Consider the following 19,321-nt stretch of genomic DNA (forward strand, 5'->3'; position numbering starts at 1 on the left):
TAGATCTCGGCGAATATAGTGTTTGCTTGCCATCCGTTTGCCACTTCTCCGGTTCCCTGCAGCCGATACTGTACGCCGATTACGCTTCTTGCGTATAACATGCCGTGGGTCTGATACTTGGCCGGGGTCATACATTACACTTTGTCGCGCCTGGTGGAACAACTGGGACTACTGGGTGTGAACATCACCGAAAGAGAGAGAGAGCGCAGGAAGTTAATTGCCTTCACCCGGTCGCCCTTGTACCAGGCACATTAATTATCTACCAGCCTCTCATCCCTCTCTCCATCGGACGACGGATCGCCCGCGAACCATTTAAGCAGATGGACGCAGTTATAGCAGCACTATATCCATTGCGCTGACAATGGAAGCTTCTGTTTCAATCGACAACAAGCTTAAGACGCTTCCGCCGTACGGACCGCCACCACCGCATCCTCATCCTCATCCTCATCCTCATCCTCATCCTCATCCTCATCATCCTCATCATCATCCTCATCCCGCCTCTCACCCCCTTCACCACCCTCCTCCACCCGGTCCTCAACCACGAATGCTGCCCCCTTCGGATGGACCGCATCACGCATTGCCGACACCCCACGGGATCTACGACCAGCAATGGCGCCAGCCGTATCCTCACCCACATTATGAGAGCGCTGACCAGCGCCGACATTCAACCGCCGGTCAACCACACAATCCGCCGCACCCTCCTCCTCACTCTTCATACCCCATTGCTCAACCGAGTCGAGAACTCCCCCAACTGCCGCCGGGAGACCCATATCCCCGTCCGAACAGTCTTCCAGCGCCACCGCCCACGCATTCACCACCAGATGCTCATCCACCCCATTCTTATAGACCTATGAATGGAGCGCCTCCCGAGACAGCACCTCCGCATTCTGCCCCCGGCGATTTCAGACAACCACGCAATCCATATGCTCCTCCTCACGAAACCCCAGCTCCTCATCATGCAGAGCCCTCGGGGCCTCAATATATAAGCCAGATGCCACCGCCAGGTCCGCAGACCCCGAGTGCTACTTATGACTACCCTTTTGCCCGTCAGCGCAAGGCGGCTAGAGCGCAGCAGGTAAGCTTTGTCGGCGCGCAAACAAGCCATCCTTTTATCCCCTAAACTAATTGACATTCGGATAGGCCTGTGATCAATGTCGATCGCGCAAAGCTAAATGCGACGAAGGTCGCCCATCGTGCAGCCATTGTAAGGAGAACAGCATTCCCTGTGTATACAAGGAAATTCCGCCTCACAAGTAGGTCCTTTGCGCGCTTTACTATACCTAAATAGAAGTCTAACTAGCGTAGGCAAGAGAAAGCCACACAGGTGCTTCTCGATCGCATTGACCGATTCGAAGAGAGGATGGAGGCCAGGTTCAACGCCATGTTCAAGCTTTTTACCGCTCACGGAGGAGTCCCATTGGCCGCTATCGAAAAGACCAAAGAGGCCATGGAGCCATTCGAGTCCTCCCCGAGCGCGCAGGAAGCGCCCGAACCTAGCCCAGAGTCATCCCAAAATGAGGGCGCATCGGCGCAGAAAACGCCCAAAGAAATCAAAGACAAAGAGAATAACGCAAATGACGTTTTGATGAGCGATGTACCACTGGACGAGGGATCGACTACTAGCGAATCAGCCGAGCGCATAAAATCGTCGTTGAATGGTCTAACGAAGGCAAACATACCATTAAGCAGTTTACCAAACAACAATGTGCCGTTAAGTGGTCTACCCGCAAAGAGCCTTCCGAATAGCCATCTCCCCGTCAACAATATACCGAGAGCCGGCTTTAAAAACCAATTAATGAACGAAATCGCCATGAAAAGCTACAGATTGGCTGAAAAATTCGATGAGATTGCCAACCCCCCGCCGATCGATGAAAAATTGCTGCCAAGCGGCGATGGAGAACTGTCAATTCCCCTGGAGCACACTACCGCTGCCCATAAGCTGTTGTCGTGGCCTTCTATTAAGCGCCTTCTAGAGTCCGATATTGACATGGACTACGTGATGAAAGGCGAAGAGAACCGGGGCTTGATTCGTATTTATGGACGTGGAGAAGGGCAAGACGATGACCGCGAATATTATGATGACAAGAAACCGAGTATTGCAGGCAGTCCTATGACCGCTTCATCTAGCCCTTCCTTTGATGAGGAGGCTTCGCAGCCTTCTTTCCCTAGCTGGGGGGTAGGTCTCCCACCATCTGTCTCACCTTATCGACCAATCGAGCGACTTCCTGAGCGATCAGGAGATCAGCGAGGCGGACTCGATGCATTCGGCCAACTCAATACACATCCAGATACCGTGAGAGCTCTTCATCGTAATTACATGGAGAACATTCATTTACTTCACCCATTTCTGGACGAGGTCGTCTTGGAACATAAGATATCGAACTTCATCAAGAAATATGGAAGTACCAAGAAGAACCCCATCAGCCAGACTAGCAACACTGGTTCCACAGAGTTCCGTAGTGCTAAGCGGAAACGATCTTCAGAGGCCATGCACGTCAGCAGTGTTGAGATGTCTCGCTCACCGAGCTCCCACTCGAATTTTGAAAAGTGGCCGCAGCCACAGCGAATCGAGCGCTCAATTGACAATGCAATCATCCTTCTGGTTCTCGCTCTGGGCGCTATTTGTGGTTGCAAAGACAAAATACCTGGTCTAATAGCAGATCCCAACGACAAATCAAAAATCGAAGGAGATTATTCATCACCATCGACACGCGCCTTTTTCAGCCAAATTCTTTCCCCAGATTCCGATTCACAATCACCAAAAATGGCATTCCATTCTCCAAGATTGCCATTAGATGACGGAGCAGCTCGGAGGAGGGGCCCTATGCGGCCTCCCTCGGCAGCTGGCTTGGAGAGCCTGGAGTCCTCGACCCTGAAAAACATGGACGTGATACCGGGGCTGGCCTACTATGCATTCGCCACTGATATTTTGGGTAACCTTCAGGGTGGAAACGGCCTTCTCCATGTACAAGCGGCCCTTCTTGCTGGTTTGTACGCGGGCCAATTGGCACACCCGTTCCAGAGCTATGGCTGGATTCACCAGGCATCCCGAGCCTGCCTGGTACTCGTTCGATCGTAAGTTTTGTACTCCCGAAGTCCCGACCCCTGCAACTATGTACTGACAAACACTTCAAGTAAAAAATATTCTGCCATGAAAGAGGGGCCAATGAAAGATCTTCACGATTTTGCTTATTGGACCTGCCTACAACTGGAAAGGTAAGTTGAAGCCAAAAAATTAAACCTCTTTTTTGATCGCGCATTAACATATTATAGTGACATTCTTGCCGAGCTGGATCTTCCCGCCAGTGGTATATCCAGAGCTGAAGGTCGGATCGATCTCCCTAAAGGACACTTCACACTCCGAGTGCCTCAGAACCCCAAGAACTCGACGATGATGTTCCTTTACTCGGCGCAGATTCACCTTCGAAAGGTACTGAACCAAATTCATACGGATTTGTACAAAGTTGCCTCAGGCAGTAAGCATACCATTCTCGAAATCAGTTTTTCCGTGTTGTTTTCCTAACATGTTATGATTATAGAGGATGGAAAAGACGGTAATGATGAGCAACTAGGCTTTTCGAGCAGCGTACTTGAAATTCTAGGAATGAACCTTGATTTCTGGCGGAAGAGCCTACCCGACCATATGAACTGGAGCGACGATGACCCTCCTTCATCTGATATCAACGTTGCCCGATTGCGTGCAAAATACTATGGGGCACGGTACATTATCTATCGACCATTGTTGCATTACGCGCTACATCGATCTATGGGCCCGGATTCTTCCCAGCCCGGTTCTAGTGGTCCTAAATCGGAACAAGGTTCATTTTCGACTCAGACTCCGCAAGCCTCCAGTATGACACGCTGGTCTAGCGATGCGGGTATATCTAGTGGTCGTGATGATATCTACCAAACCGTTGAATGGGAAGAGCTCCCCAGCATGATACAGACCGCATGCTCACTATGTATAAATGCCGCTATCCGAAGTACTCAGGCATTCCATGGTATCCAAGGGCGACCAATAGTCACTGGTATTTTTGGTACCGCTCATGCGTAAGTACTTCCGCCCCTTTTACCATTTTGCGTCTTCATACTTATGCATCATTAGACAATTCGGAAATATGCTGGTTCTATCAGCCACATACATGTCAAACCTTCGTCATCTGATCGAGCGCGATAAGTTGGAGCAGCTTTTTATCCGTACGATCAAATTCCTACTGCTCAGCAAGGATGTGTCGCCCACGTTACAAAAGGATGCTGAGATTCTCGCTGGCATCTATGGTAAAATCTTCAACAAAACGCCTACCTCCAGTTTCACTGACTGATCCTTTTAATCCCTTCTATATTTGTCTTTTTTTAAATTAAACTATAGTTTTGCTACCCTTTTATGTGTAGCTTGCGTGTCCTTTTATGGAGAGGTTGATTGCTTGTGGTGTTTTCGTCAATGCATTTTCGGGACTGGAGGCTTGTGTGCAGCCGATTTTTTGTTTATTGCATGTGCTTGCCTGCTTTTCCGGGGAGGAGATTATCACGCTGTTCCCTGCGACATGCAGGTACATTTGCCTGATATTTCATGTATAGGAGTGTACATGTATAATGGCAGCCGAGCACTTTTGTTGCGTTTTTAGTTTTTCGTTTGCTTGACATTTTGTATTATTTTGAAAATTTGGTGGATACCCCTTAGGGAGTGATGACATTCTGGGTGGCTGACTCGCTATCTTTAGCGCTATATATCTATCTATACCTATATATTCTTAGTATCTACATATACTACTACTCATTGTTTATGGGGGTTGGTTAATCAACTTCTACAGTTGAGTCCGAATCTGCCATTTCTATCTACATGTATACCGCGTGATCCAGTATCTCGAGACGATTATTGTGCAAAGCATAGATGAAACCTGATCATTATAACCCTAACCCTAACCGTAAGAGTCTTCCGCATAGGCACATTAAATGAGTAATAAACACAGTCCAAAAGCTTTACTGCTAACAACCACAACCAAGCATCTGCCCTATGCACCCTGTTGAGATGCATTTTCGTCGTTTCAAGGCATTGTTGCGCACGCGTCAAGTTTAGTTTCAGACCTTCAGATCTCAATAGTATCAATTTTAAGTTAGTATTGTTTGCATCCTGCACCAACTAAAGTCGACAGAACCAGGGACCGCAGCTGTACATATATATGCTACTCCATAATTCTTACTATTTAAAATATTATATTGACATCTAAAGAACGATAAAAGACTCCACCACGATGCAAAAAGAATTTAAACAACGGAACAGAAACCAGCAATCAAATCTAAGCTGCAGGGCTGGCATCATCTATGTCACGCTCATTCTTCTCAATAACGCCTTGGTATGTGCTCTGATCCTGGTCAATGCTGTAGCTCTTAATTAGCAGACTGACCAAGAGAGTGCCTCCGGACAAGCCGCAGCACACAGCCCAGACAATGCGTAGGCTGTCAACGTAAGCCTGCTGGAGATCTGCTTTATCTTGGTTGTATGGCATGGCCCTGATGACTTGAACTAGACCGGAGGCATCGGCGGCATAGGCCTGGGCATGAGGAGCGAGAGAAGGGTAGTCTTGCAGGTTCTTGAGCATCTGGTTTTGAAAGATAGCGCCACCAATGGCAACGCCAATGGCCTGGCCCAAGGAACGGAAGAAACTGAACATGGCCAAAGCCATAGGCACATTCTCCCGAGTGACCGAGGCTTGAATGGCGGAGGCTACGGATGGAAAGATGAATCCAAGGCCGATTCCAGAAACGGCGTTCATGAAGATCCACTTCACGACGCTGGTGTCGACTTTGAGGAGATACAAGATGCCAAAGCCGAGCGTAGAGATACTCCAGCCGGACCAAATAGCCCAGCGATACTTGCCATATATGGTGATCAAGACGCCAGCGAAAACACCGGCGGGTGCCACGGTGAATGTTAGCGGGAACATCGCCACACCGGTAATGACAGGGCTGTATTCCTTGACTGCCTCATAGTATAGCGGCATGTAGTAAACAACGCACCAGACCAGAAGGCCTGAGGAGACGGCGCTGATAAAGGAGGCGGTGGTCGTCCTGTTCTTGAAGAGGGCTGCCGGGACTATAGGAACCCCCGCAAAATAGGCCTCGTAAGCGGCGAACCCGATACACCCGACAATTCCGATAATGAGAGGCACTAGGGTTCTCCATGAGCTCCAGTCGTACATAACGCCTCCCCAGGTCAATGGGATAAGGAAAGACGTTGTGCTCCCGACGAAGATGACCGTGCCTACATAATCGACACGGCGGAGCTTCTCAGCCAGGGACGTGGGGACAAAGTTCAGTTTCATGAAGAGAATCACGCAAATAACACCGATTCCGATAAAAGGGAAATTGATGTAGAAGATCCATCGCTAACAAGGCGGGCACCATTAGTACGAAAGATGACAATCAAGTCGGAAATTGGCCAGTTCTTACCCAAGCATTAGCATTGGCAAACGCGCCTCCGACAATGGGACCACAGACAGATCCGATGCTCCATGTGCCGTTCATAATGCCGTAATACTGACCACGCTGCCTCAATGGGACTAGGTCGGCGATGAGCACCTCGGTGATAGCCATGATGCCACCGCTTCCCACACCTTGGATGCATCGACCCACTAGTAGTTGGGCGGTATTCCGACAGACACCGCCGACAATAGATCCAATAAGGAAGAAGCCGATGGCAAGGAGAAACAGAGGGCGGCGGCCAAAGATGTTGGAGAACGAGACAAAGGTCGGTTGGAAGACTTGGAAGTGATAGTCTTTTAGCATAGCAAACATGTCAATGATGGAGCCTACTTACCAGTTGCGCACAGGAGAAAGCCAGTGCCGGCCCAGAAAGCCTCAATGGCTGGTGAATTAAGGTCTTTGGAGATGTCCTAAGATGAATATGTTAGTCAACGCCAGACTCATGTTTGTGTCATAGTTTTCGATTGCGTCAGACTCACCGGTAGGACAACACCGATAGATGTGCTGTCAATGGCGACCATGAGGGTCAGCACGCAGATGTTGACGAACACCAGTAGGGCACGCTTTGAGATTTTCCATTCCGGCTTCGACTCCTCCTGAGAGCTGATAACCGGGGATTGATCTTGGAAAGCCGCGGATGGCGCTTCTTCTTTGGACATGCTGACTCGTGGTGCTGGATAGGATAAGACAATCAAAGACGGTAAAGAGAAAGTTAAAGGGTTCCCAAGGAAGTCAGAAACACAAGGGAAGAGGCCGGACTAGATTTAGCTTTTTACAGGTACACAAATATCTGTTAGGGCACACGCAAAAAAAAAACATTAACCATCCCTTAGTGAAGAGCTGGGAGATCTTCTGGCGAACGATCGTCCACCAAGGCACAATTCAAGGTTTTCGAGGCTCCTAAACAAGAATTTTGGTGTGGTTTGGTTATGTGGGTGATATGCAATGGGGGAATACCTATTTTATGACCCGGCGATTAAGCTCTGTATATTGGCCGATATAGTAGATATACTCCGGGACGGCCATTAACCTTCTGTCATCCTTACCAAAAAGGGATCCCCTAGTGGGGTCACTGGGGTGCTTAGTTTTTGATGGTTTGGCACCTCCTCGGGTCTGGTTCGTATTTTTAAATCCCCACTAAACAGACTTCGGACATTAATGAATGTGGAGCGACATTATCCCAGTATATAGCCGTACTTGGCGGCACGGCGACGGAGCACTGCAGCTCTGCTTCAAGCTCCAAGCTACTCGTGTTGGATCTTGAATTCCTGGACGATGGTTGACGTAAGAGAGCACAGCTACATGTTCTTCTGTTAATAGCCTGACAGTTTTCATTGACTTCAAAAGTACTATATCTTCCGATTTTTGACCTGGTTTAAAGGAGCGAAGCAACTAGTCACTCAAAATGGTGTCCCACGCCTCCATCGGTACTGCAGGTGTATACAAGACAATATGTGACAAAATAGAGGACTGGGCGAAGCTCCAGCCAGGCCATACTGCCATCTCCTTCGGAGATAGGAAAATTTCATATGCAGAGCTCGACAATGCAGCGTCTCACATTGCGTGGCTGCTCTCTCAGCGCAACGTAGGAAAGGGCGATAAGATCCCTGTTTTGGCGCAGCGAAGCCCCGAAATGGTGGCATGCTTCTTAGGTGTTCTAAAGTCAGGAGCCCTATTCGTCCCCATCGACACAGAATCATGGAGTCAGGATCGTATCGAGTGGACCTTGAGCAGAGTATCTGCACGAGTCATCTTGAATACCACGATAGATCAGTTCCCCGAATATGAAGAGATTCCACACTTCATGATCGAGTCCGCGTTTTCGCCAAGCGAAGAGCTGGCGGCGAAGAGAAGGGCCGATCAGCAAATCGACCGTCCCTGGGATCACATTCAACCAAGCGACCTGGCGTACATCATATTTACCTCTGGTACCACGTCAACGCCGAAGGGCGTCATGGTCCCGCACGGCTGTGTGCTCAATTACGTAGAGCAAGGTGGTCAAGAAACGCCATTCAATCTCAATGCCACCCCATCAGACCGCGTAATGCTCATATTCTCACCTGGATTTGACGGTATGTCAATTACCTTTGCATTATTATCTTCTTATCTGGCTAATAAACCCATGTGTAGCATGCACAGGGGTTATTGTTTCAACCCTCTGCAACGGAGCGGAGCTGCAAATCGCTACGACCTCGGATTTCCTCCACACCGTAACGCTGTGTACCACAATGGTTTGTACCCCATCGGTTTTGAATACGATCCAGGACCCAACCACGTGTCCAAGACTAAAGACCCTCGTTATGGGTGGTGAGGCTCCTCCTATATCTCTTGTCCGCAAGTGGGCTGCAGCCTTGCCAACATGTGCCATCTATAATTTTTACGGCCCCACGGAGACAACTTTCGCCTGTCTCGTTGCTAGGCTCCTCCCGGAGAAAGCCATCACTCTAGGGCGCCCGATGTCAAATAGCCAGGCATTATTGCTCGATGGGGAGAAGGAAGCGGATTATGGTGAGATTTGTATCACAGGTCCGGGCTTGGCGACGGGTTATTTCGAGAATGAAGCCCTAACGAAGGAAAAGTTCGTATACTGGCGAGGCGACAGGATATACCGCACAGGCGATTTTGCTAAGCGAACAGAAGACGGTCTTGAGTTTGCTGGACGGAAGGACAGCTTCGTGAAAAATCGCGGATTCCTGGTGAACCTCGAGTCGCAGGTGATCCCCATAATGTACAGCTCCCCCGAGATCGTAGCTGCTACAGCTTTCATGCATTGTGGACGACTCGTCGCTTTTGTCACTCCGGCTGAGATAGATACCTTGGCTCTCCGAACAAGACTGGCATCTCAACACGATGCTTTCGTGGTGCCGGACCTGATACGGGCACTGGACTTTCTGCCGCTGACTGCAAATGGTAAGGCCGATAACAGAGCCTTGCAGCAGTTGTTGGATTCCGAGGCGCCCGATACAGGTGAAGAGGCGCCGCTGGACCTGATCTCTAAGGATGCGTCAGTGATGGATATTCTGATTGCCGCCGTATCCAAGAGTCTACAGCTACCGATATCAGACATAGACGGAAGTCTTTCCTTCAGGGAGTTGGGGGGCAACTCACTCGCAGGCCTGAAAGTGTTGTCTTTCCTCCAAAGTCGAGAATTGCGGCTGAGGCTCATTCACCTCTTCGACTTGCCAAATCTCTCTTCGATATGCGAGGTCATTGAAAAATCTGCAGGCAGCTCTACGGAGCTTGCGAGCCCCGAGCTAGAAAACACTGCTGCTCTAGCCACTGGTCCGATGACATCTATCCAAACCAAGATGATTCAAGGTAACGTCAAGGACCCAGCTGTGAACTACATGCTCTTGCGCATTACAATGCCTCACCCGGGAACGACAATTAGCTTCCAGAAGTTGAAGAGCGCCTGGCAGCAAGTCATGCAGAGACACGCCATTTTTAGAACGACGTTCTCCCTAGAAGAGGGGTTGCAGCATATTAGTCCCACGCTGGATCTCACGTGGAACAGTGAAGAGACGAGTGAAGAACACTTAGAAAGCTTGATCGAGCGTCGCTCTCAAGAGCTATACAAAATGATTTCACTGCCTAATAACTCAGAGAGATTCGCCCCAGTGCAAGCATGCCACCTAGTGCTCGTACCCGACACAGCCTCAACGCTACTAGTACTTGCCCACCACAGCCAGGCTGATGGCTGGTCGTTAAGCGTAATCTTGGATGAGCTCCGCTCTGCGCTAGACAGTACAGAATTGGCAGATCATCCCCAGTACATGAGCATAGCTCTGGCTCAAAAGCGTTTACAGGACGACGCCCAGGGCAAAGCCTTCTGGTCAGAACTGCTTGAAAACCAGCCAGATCAGCCACCGCTTGTTCTCCTAACCCCATCTCCCAATCGCGAGGACACCTGTTGGAGTACAAGCCTTCAGCTTGGACTGGATATAACCCCCGAAAGCTTAGAGACAGCGGCGAGACTTCGGCATGTTACGGCAGCAACGCTTGTTTACTGCGCCTGGGGTTTGGTCTTGTCTAACTACACATTCACTGACAATGTTTCCTTTGGCATTGTGCTCTCGGGGAGGAACATCGGGACGTCGGGGGCAGACAAAGTTGTTGGTCCGCTATTGAATACATGTCCGTTTGTATTGGGTCTGGGTAATGATGAGACTGTTGATAGTGTCGTGTCCCAGGCCCAGTCTCGACTCCTGCACATGATGGAGTATCAGTGGTCCGCAGACGAGGCCTTGGCCAAGATGCCGGCTGGTCGCATCGCAAACATGTTTCAGTCCATCGTCGTGATCGAGTATGATTTACCAACTATGGGCCGTCCATGCCAGGCTCTACCAGAGCCCTGGACAATTGAGAGAAAGGACAAGATGGAGTTCGGCATATCTCTGCTTCTTGAGAGAGAGGGAGTTGACCTGCGGGCCCGCATTTTGTTCAATGGCTCGTTGTACGCCGAATCTAGCATTAGAGGTCTATTGAGACACTTCCGCAGCGCGTTGCAAGGCCTGATTCAACCTCAAAATACATATCTCCAAACTATCCGACAAGAAATAATTACCGGGAAGGAAAGAACTCACATTGTGAATGCGGCAAATCGGTCAGTCGAGTACGCAGGATATCCTACACTCAAAGACGCTGTCGAGGCGACAGCAACTCAATATCCAGATCTAAGGGCCATAGAATCCGTTGGCGGTTCGATGACCTACGGGCAACTCGATCTGGCAGCTAACAAACTAGCAAACCACCTAAGGTCTCACGTAAACCCCAAAGACGTCGTTGGAATTCTGACGGATGGCTCGCTTCACTGGATTGTGGCGATCTTGGCCGTCCTCAAGGCAGGCTGCATCTGCTGCCCGATAGATATCAAACTGCCAGCTACACGCATTGATACTATCATTGAGCAGAGTGGTGCTCGCTTCTTTGTAGCCGCAAACCGAAATTGCGCTTCAGTTATTGGCAGCAACCGGGGTTCTGTCATAATAAGCGATGAGTTCCTGAGCACTTGCAAGGGGCCAGCCTCACAATTGAGCACAGTCTCAAACGCTAGAGACGTTGTTTATTTGGTATTCACTTCTGGAAGTACAGGAATTCCTAAAGGTTGATTTATTATTCTTGTTTCATATTGCAGATGACTAACAATGAAATCGTCTAGGAGTTCCACTTCACAATCAAAGCATTCTCATGGCTATTGACTCCGAGTCAGTTCGTCTTTTCACTGAGCCGGGCCGTCGAAATGGTCAAGTTTATTCTTTGGGTTAGTTTGACCACGTTCATGTAGCATAAACAGCGAAGGGCGATTCTAACAAAGCATAGGATTCGATGTGGTCACGGTCGAAATATTTGGGACTCTGTGCTATGGAGGCACGTTGGTTCTTAAAGACCCAAGTGATCCTCTGGGACATCTCAACAGTGTTCATGCTGCCTATGCTACACCTTCGCTGCTGGCAGCCTTTTCACCAGATGATTTCCCTAACCTTGACACTCTGAACCTGGCTGGGGAGCCCGTGCCGCAAAGCATCGCAGACACCTGGTCTCGTAAGCGTCTATCTAATGGCTATGGACCATGCGAGGTAAGTCTATCGCTCCGCAACCGCTTTGAAAGAGATGAAGGTCGAGGCTGATTATGCATCTTCTAATCCAGTGCGGTCCGATATCGACTACGGCCAGACTTCTTCCAGGACAGAAAGTGACAATTGGTAAGGCTGTACCACACCTTAATGTCTACCTACTGGATCATCACCAATGCTTAGTCGCACCTGGCGTTGTTGGAGAGATCTTTCTCTCAGGTCCCCAGACGACACAGGGGTATTGGAACCTACCGGATCAGACTAGTCAATATTTCTTACCCAATCCATTTTCACCGGGGAAAATAATGTACAAGACCGGTGACCTTGGTCAGTGGAACGATGCCATGTCACTGGTCTATTTGGGACGTGTCGACAACCAGGTCAAAGTCCGTGGATTCCGCATTGAGCTAGAGGAAATCGATCGTGCCCTCGTACATGCGGACTCCTCCATCCAACAAGCCGCTACTATCGTTGCTGATCGCATCCGAATTGTTGCTTTCGTTACACCAAGCACTATCGACACTTTGGACGTCCTCTCAAAATTGATGGATCTGCTCCCGGCGTACACTCGCCCTAGTCAGATCATAGCCTTGGACACGCTGCCGCAGTCAGCCAATAATAAGATCGACCGCAAGGCGCTTCAAGCAATTGCTTCTAAATACAAAGACCAGGGAGAACCCCCATTAACTCCTACAGAGCACCTTGTGGCCAAAGTCTGGAAGTCCGTCCTACAGGAAGGCCGTCGTATCAACAGGCATGATGATTTCCTTGGCATTGGAGGAAACTCTTTGCTGACAATACATGCCGCCCGTTTGATAACTGAATCAGTCGGTCATCGTGTCCCAGTGTCGCTGTTGCTTCGAGAGACTATTCTTTCTAAGCTCTCCGCAGAGATCGACAAGTATGCACTTGTTGAGAAATCGGATAATCAAGTTCAATCTTTTAAGTCGTATATCTCCAGCCTCGCCTCCGCAGCTGATCTTGCCACTTCATATCCTCTTTCGGAGATAGAAGAAGAGCTGTACAATTGGCACATGATAACTGGGACGAAATCGTTATTGAACACTACATTCCGCTTCGAGCTGAACGGCGATATCAATACCGAGCTACTCAGGAACTCCTTGGTTTCCGTGATTCAAGAAAATCCAATCCTCCGAGCTCGATATTTCTCCACTGACGGTTCTGTCGTTCGCCAGATTGCTGAGGACGTCCATCCGCCATTCATTTTCAGTGGTTCTGCACTGGATGAAAGCAGACTGCAGTCTATTGTAAATGAGCCTTTTGATTTGTCACGGGATCAACTGATTCGTGCTATCATCTGGGAGCGGACTAACTTCTCAACTTCATTAATTCTCGTCACTCACCATATCGTGACCGACAAGCATTCCTTGGCCATTCTTCTCAAATCTATAGGCGCCCATTATACTGCGAAACCTGCTTCCGCCATCGAAAACCATGAAGTAAATCAGCCCTCAGAGCCAACTTATGTTGAATGGGCACAATGGCTACGGCTAAGCCAAGGATTACCTCATACCTCTCTGGATAGAAAGAAACAGGACTTCTGGAAAGACAAAATAGGTGATAACACGGTGATAACTCCGCTGAGAGATGGCTCTACTCCAGGCCTTGACCTAGACTCGTATGAGTCAATCCTGATCCCGTATACAGAAGGCACAAAAGTGTCCCAGCGCATGGCGGTTGCTGCGACAGCCCTTACCCTCCTCGCAGTGTTCGGCTCCAGTTGTATTACCTTGGGGATCCCGTATGCAAACAGAGACGAACCTGGTGCTGCCAGCCTTATGGGTGTCTTCCTGGACAGATTGCCCATCAGGCTGCCTCTCAATGATACAAAAACTACCAGCAGCGACGAACTATTGCAGCGAGTTGCCACCGAGATCAACCTGGCGGTTGAACACCAACTCCCTTATGCACAAATCCTCGCGGCCATCGGTAGCAGCAACCCTCTCTTCGATGTCATGGTCGTATACCACTGGCATTCGGACGCACTTGAGCATTCGTTGAAACTTCCAGACATCGAGGTATCCAGTACACCAATCAGAGCTCAGGGTGCCAAATTTCCGCTACAACTGGAATTCACCGAACAGGAGGATGGGCTACACTGTAGTTTGGAGTTCAACTGTAGCGTTTCACCATCCCACATTTCCGCAATCACGTCTTTCCTCCCTGTTGCTGTCAATGGTCTGGCACGCCAACGCCCGGTAGCGGAGATTCTTTCCAATTTTGCATATCCACAATGTAAAATAGGTTAAGGGTTGCTGATATGGTATACTGTATATTATATGGCCATTTTTGGCACCAATGGCTCATGTCCCAGTAAATAAATTAATCCAAGGGATTACTATTAATAAACAGTATATAGTGCAATATTTGAATTTCCAGTTAAAGATCTAACTATATCTACTATTAAGGTATGAAGGTGCTAAAAAAATGCAGAATAGATTGCCTGCGGAATATCAATTGATACCAATGTGTTCCTAGAGTCCTACAATCTGAATCCCAACCCAAGCAAGGTACAAGAGATCCTAGGTCACTAGCACCACACGATCTCAGGTACACGCATATTATAGGCAATATCCATTTGTGCCTGCTCGACGAAGAGGAGCTTGCTATCCTTGGCCATGCTCTTCTGGGTCTACTCGAGCATTTCGGTCACCTCGTCGCGTCCGTAGTCGTGAAGGCATCATCTAATGTAGTAATAAGGGCATCTATTTACAAGAAAATTCGACGGGGTATTTCGTTACCAAAGCTAATACGAGCAAGATCCCATATTGGGTTAGTCATTTTTCGCTATGCTGACATATCCAATACAGTCCCTGACTGTAAATATTGCATAAATTACTGTAATCTGCTGATTTACAGGCACTGCTAAGAATTTGTTCAAAATATTTATGCAACTGGTTAAATCTTCGGCGTCGGTCATTATCGTAACCAAGCTTATGCAACTCCACCCTCTAGCGTTTTATCCATAGCATGCTTACTCTCCGGTCAAGGATTTCACTTTGATTGGTTGTACCAAGCAAACACAGGACGCATGTAAGGTAATTACTAATTACTAATTAGTAACTATTAGTAGTTAGTTTTAATTTATTTGATTTGATTACTCCGCTAACCGACCCAGCCGCCTCGCAGGCTTGTGTCCCAATCGTCACAGCTAGCTCTGGTCCAATATACACAATAAATGTGCCTACGTACTTAGAGTAATGATGAAAGAGTACAGCCGATGTGGCTTGCCGAAGCGCATTGCTGCGGCTTCAGCTGTTGTGGCGGCCATCTAGGCTTGGGGACTCAACTCCCGGCTATACTACTGTCTCTATACTCCCGAACTGCCCAAGGAGGTTAGTATTCAACATAAACTTTTCTGCTAGAAGACCTGTTTACTGTCCGGTCCGAGAGAACCGGTCCTAAGTCTGATGACCATGTTCCTTCGTTCCGCCATGCGTTCCATACGCCGAGGCAGAGGCGATTGGTGGATGAGTAAACAGGGAAAATATGGTCGTTAGTTCAAAGTGACATATTCTTGTCCTGACAGCTGCACTGATTTGTGAAGTAACTGTCCTCTCGCCTGTTTTGTCCCGAACAGAATCTGCAGGATTTGGTAGCTTCCTCGTCAATATCAATGTCATATGAGTAGCCGTGTCGGTTAACGTGATACATCCTTTGGACGTCTGTGACGCCTTTTCCCATGCACCGCTAGAGAGAAACAAAAATATGAATTCTACACTCCTTGGGGGCATCACTAACTGGCCGCTTTCATTCCAGCCGTCTATGGACATTATCCAACCCACATCGTGGCTGATATTGAGCTTGGGTCTGCTATTTGCTATCGCAAACTTCAAATCACTTCCCGGAGTTTGGACATGGCGGGTTTTGTCAACGTTCAACATCAGCTTCAAGGCCCAATTGCGACAGACGATTCGATCTCCTTCGGCGGACAATGTGATGCGGAAAGTCGCCGTCAACGCAAAACCGAGCGAGTCAAGCTCCATTTTGGAACACCCACTGTTCATACCGTCAGTCTACTCGACTCACGTCCCGCTTGCCGAGATGGACTTCAACCTACACAAGTCCAATTCGACCTACTTTACCGACCTAGACATCGCCCGAAGCAAGCTCATAGGTCGTATACTAGCGCCAGCCTGGCCTATGGACAACATGTTCATCGAGTACACGGGGAGAGACGGTACGCCGAGACGTGAGAGGGTAAAGGGATCTCCAGCGATCATTCTGGGTGCCACCTACACCTCCTTCAAGCGTGAGATGAGCGCGTACACCAAATATAATGTCAAATCTCGCGTGCTCGGATGGGACTCGCGGTGGCTTTACATCGGCTCTTGGTTTATTGGCAGGAAAGGGAAGAGACTACATGCCTGCAGCCTGTCCAAGTACATCTTAAAGAAGGGTCGTATCACTGTGAGACCTGAACTATTCCTTGCCGAAGCGGGATGGATACCGGCTCGACAGGATCCCCTGGCAGTAGACAAGGTCAACACTGCCATCGGAGCTGCCGAGAGCTGGGGATGGGACGAGATCGAGGCACACAGACAACAGGGCATGGCCATTGTCAATGGCTGGGCGGATACAGACCTGCGGCTAGAAAAGGGTTATGGGCATTCTTTGAACTAGGTCGTCACGAGGGAGGGAAGGAAGTCCATCAGAAAAAGTCTAAATTTTCTACATGAGCATAGCCATCTATTCTTGCTGCAGCTTTCAAGAAGCTGGATGATGATAGACTATTGATAGGTGGGAACAATGGTAAAATATAAGGAGTTGGTCCTGACTTTCGAAAATAGAGAGAATGATATTTTTTCCACCTGAACGAGTTACAATGATATGGTTTTTGGGCGTCTAGATCATACATGTAATTATAGGACTAATGTCAATATATTCTGTGCTGTATATTTGTTACTGTATGTGATGGATTGAACCTATGTCGAGTTTTCTTATTTTGAAGCGGTCTTGACCGTTCTTAGTGAGGTCTAGATAAACATGTTGATTTATGTGGGAAATTGACAGAAAAAATACTAGAAGCTGGCAAGCAGGAGCCATATAGGAAAGTGATATATCAACTATAGACGGCTTGATATCCATCCCGTCGAGCGAATGGGTTGCCAAACCAGGTAACAAAATCGAGCCTCTGACATATTGCCTTACGTAGACCACAATGCAGGTTCAACCTGTCAGAAATGTTTTGTAAGATCTCAAAGCTTCATACTTGGCGTGCCTATAGTTAAACACATTTTGGTCTTTTAAACTTGAACTTATTAAAACAAAATTTGTAGAAGATTATACGGATGCAGTCTTTCTCACTATCTTGCTAGTTGTTTCGCTCTTGGGTGCCTTTGTCATAGATATTATTGATAAAATGGAAGTAGATAGCGAGTTAGATTGCACCCTGCTACTGATCCAACAAGTTTATGAAGTGCAGAGTTACAGAGAGAAAAGCAATCAGCCACTAGGACCGTGATCTTAATTTATCCATCACAAATTCCAAACCGTCCCTCAGGTCTTCTACCTCATGGTGAGTGTCGACTCCGATCATATCACTAAACGAATGCTCCACTGCCTCATCCTGAGATTTATCATCAGTCATTAATGTTTTTAGTCGACGGATCTTCTCTGAGAGCTCATCAACATGGTGAGATATAAGTTGCACGAGCATCGCGATATGTAGACATGGACTGACTGATGCCTCCAATATTCCTATCCGAATTGGTAATAAGTAGGGCTGGTCGTCCGGATTTGCCTCTACCCATACGAGAGTGTCTGACAACATGATTGTCAGGCTTTTGTAGCAACGAATTATTTGAGCATAACAGATAAGCGCCAGGTGCGCTACTATATTATCAATCTGTTTATTAAATGGGGCCTGTAAAGGTTCCTTTTGCAATCCACGAATTGCCCAGTCTAGGCTGGATAACTTGGAGTCCTCTTTTGGCGTCCCCGAAATATTGAAGATGGCAGGTCGAGACGTCTGCAACTTACTAGGACCGGGTGGTTTGCAGGTGCTATTGGTATCGGGAATTAGCTTGCTTAATGCTTGTATGAAAGACTGCGCTGTTTGGATTGTGCAATCTAGACTGGTTTTCCATTTGCTGCATTGCGGGGTTTTCGGAATTTGTATTTTGTGAAGCTGAAGATTGATCTCTGACAGTAAGAGAACTGAATGAATTCTCCTTATCGGTAGATGTGGTTTTCTCTGCGCTGCACTCGATTGTGGTGATTCAACAGGACTAGGCAATTCCACGGCATTCGGTGTGTCAGCAGCATCCAATTGCCACTCAGAACTTAAAAGATCCGACCACGGTTCATCCATTTCGCCTGTCATTGTGTAGTAAATATCATCTGGATTCATCATAGGCGCGTCGCAGTTGTCTGAAGGCGACCCCCAGAAGTCGGCATTCTCATTTAAAGTAGCTGGCAATGTGTTGAATGCATTGGATGCAGTCAAAGGAGGAACGTAGAGCCAAGAAGATACATCTGAATCGTTATCTCCAAGGCTATGAGTGCAAGGCATTGTAGCGGTAATGGATGTGTATTCTGGCGTGTTCATAGGCAATGTGACTTTGGCCCTTTTGACAGCAGTGCTTGACATTGATGAAGGAGTTTCAACAAGGCCATTTTTATCTCCTCTCTCTTTTAATCTCGCATCCTCCCTCGGACTTTTAATCCTCGGTCTGCCACAACGCAGTGGAGGGCTGTATACACATTCCTTTCTGGCAGCCTTGCACCGCAGACAAGGTTCGTTTCCGTTTCGTACGCAACGTTGCTTGCGATTGTGACAACGATCACAGGATTGTCGCGTGTTCGGCTTTGGGAAAGCAACATGATTGCTTGTTGTTATGCCAGTGTTCCTTTTCCCCCTTTTTTGTTTCCCTTTCTTTTTCTGCATGGTTTGAATAAGACGTATGTCTTAATGGTTTCTACTAATGACAGAGATTATTTTATTTTCTTATCTTAATTCGTCAATCGCATTCTCACCAGCTCCACACGTACCGGTCATCTTCGGTGGAGCGACATGCTATTCATTGCGGTTAGGGCTGGGCCAGAATATTAGCCGTGCAATTCACGCCGGTGTAAGATTCGGCACATATCCACCAGCAGTCAGCCCCGTACTCCTGTTAGAAGTATTGCTAACCCCACTAAACTTTGGATTCAGCTCTGTCCTGAGTAATATCCCGGCCCTGCAGGAGCGAGGCTGGAATGGGAGCACAACATGAGACCTGCCCCCATCTTGGCCTTTCCTG

The 19,321-nt window shown here is 48.2% G+C and overlaps 6 protein-coding genes across 6 annotated transcripts; 3 read left to right on the forward strand and 3 right to left on the reverse strand.

Moving 5' to 3' along the window:
- Nucleotides 1-361: 361 nt before the first annotated feature.
- TRUGW13939_06176 (uncharacterized protein) lies at nucleotides 362-4,322 on the forward strand (the record flags this gene model as incomplete). The annotated part of the gene is made up of 7 exons (XM_035489331.1): nucleotides 362-1,075; nucleotides 1,141-1,253; nucleotides 1,306-3,075; nucleotides 3,136-3,216; nucleotides 3,274-3,476; nucleotides 3,540-4,050; nucleotides 4,106-4,322. The coding sequence occupies 7 exons, from the start codon at nucleotides 362-364 to the stop codon at nucleotides 4,320-4,322; spliced, it is 3,609 nt and encodes a 1,202-aa protein (XP_035345224.1).
- Nucleotides 393-770, reverse strand: TRUGW13939_06177 (uncharacterized protein; the record flags this gene model as incomplete). The annotated part of the gene is made up of 1 exon (XM_035489332.1): nucleotides 393-770. The coding sequence occupies one exon, from the start codon at nucleotides 768-770 to the stop codon at nucleotides 393-395; it is 378 nt and encodes a 125-aa protein (XP_035345225.1).
- Nucleotides 4,323-5,297: 975 nt separating the features above from the next.
- Nucleotides 5,298-7,142, reverse strand: TRUGW13939_06178 (uncharacterized protein; the record flags this gene model as incomplete). The annotated part of the gene is made up of 4 exons (XM_035489333.1): nucleotides 5,298-6,386; nucleotides 6,451-6,761; nucleotides 6,818-6,893; nucleotides 6,963-7,142. The coding sequence occupies 4 exons, from the start codon at nucleotides 7,140-7,142 to the stop codon at nucleotides 5,298-5,300; spliced, it is 1,656 nt and encodes a 551-aa protein (XP_035345226.1).
- Nucleotides 7,143-7,888: 746 nt separating this feature from the next.
- Nucleotides 7,889-14,326, forward strand: TRUGW13939_06179 (uncharacterized protein; the record flags this gene model as incomplete). Its single annotated transcript, XM_035489334.1, has 5 exons — nucleotides 7,889-8,555; nucleotides 8,614-11,586; nucleotides 11,642-11,743; nucleotides 11,803-12,059; nucleotides 12,131-14,326. The coding sequence occupies 5 exons, from the start codon at nucleotides 7,889-7,891 to the stop codon at nucleotides 14,324-14,326; spliced, it is 6,195 nt and encodes a 2,064-aa protein (XP_035345227.1).
- A 1,459-nt stretch (nucleotides 14,327-15,785) lies between these two features.
- Nucleotides 15,786-16,700, forward strand: TRUGW13939_06180 (uncharacterized protein; the record flags this gene model as incomplete). The annotated part of the gene is made up of 1 exon (XM_035489335.1): nucleotides 15,786-16,700. One exon carries the CDS (start codon nucleotides 15,786-15,788, stop codon nucleotides 16,698-16,700), a length of 915 nt encoding a protein of 304 aa, XP_035345228.1.
- Nucleotides 16,701-17,529: 829 nt separating this feature from the next.
- On the reverse strand, nucleotides 17,530-18,669 carry TRUGW13939_06181 (uncharacterized protein; the record flags this gene model as incomplete). The annotated part of the gene is made up of 1 exon (XM_035489336.1): nucleotides 17,530-18,669. One exon carries the CDS (start codon nucleotides 18,667-18,669, stop codon nucleotides 17,530-17,532), a length of 1,140 nt encoding a protein of 379 aa, XP_035345229.1.
- Between the last annotated feature and the right edge of the window lie 652 nt (nucleotides 18,670-19,321).

This window comes from Talaromyces rugulosus, chromosome III (assembly GCF_013368755.1).
Source record: "Talaromyces rugulosus chromosome III, complete sequence".
Taxonomy (NCBI): domain Eukaryota; kingdom Fungi; phylum Ascomycota; class Eurotiomycetes; order Eurotiales; family Trichocomaceae; genus Talaromyces; species Talaromyces rugulosus.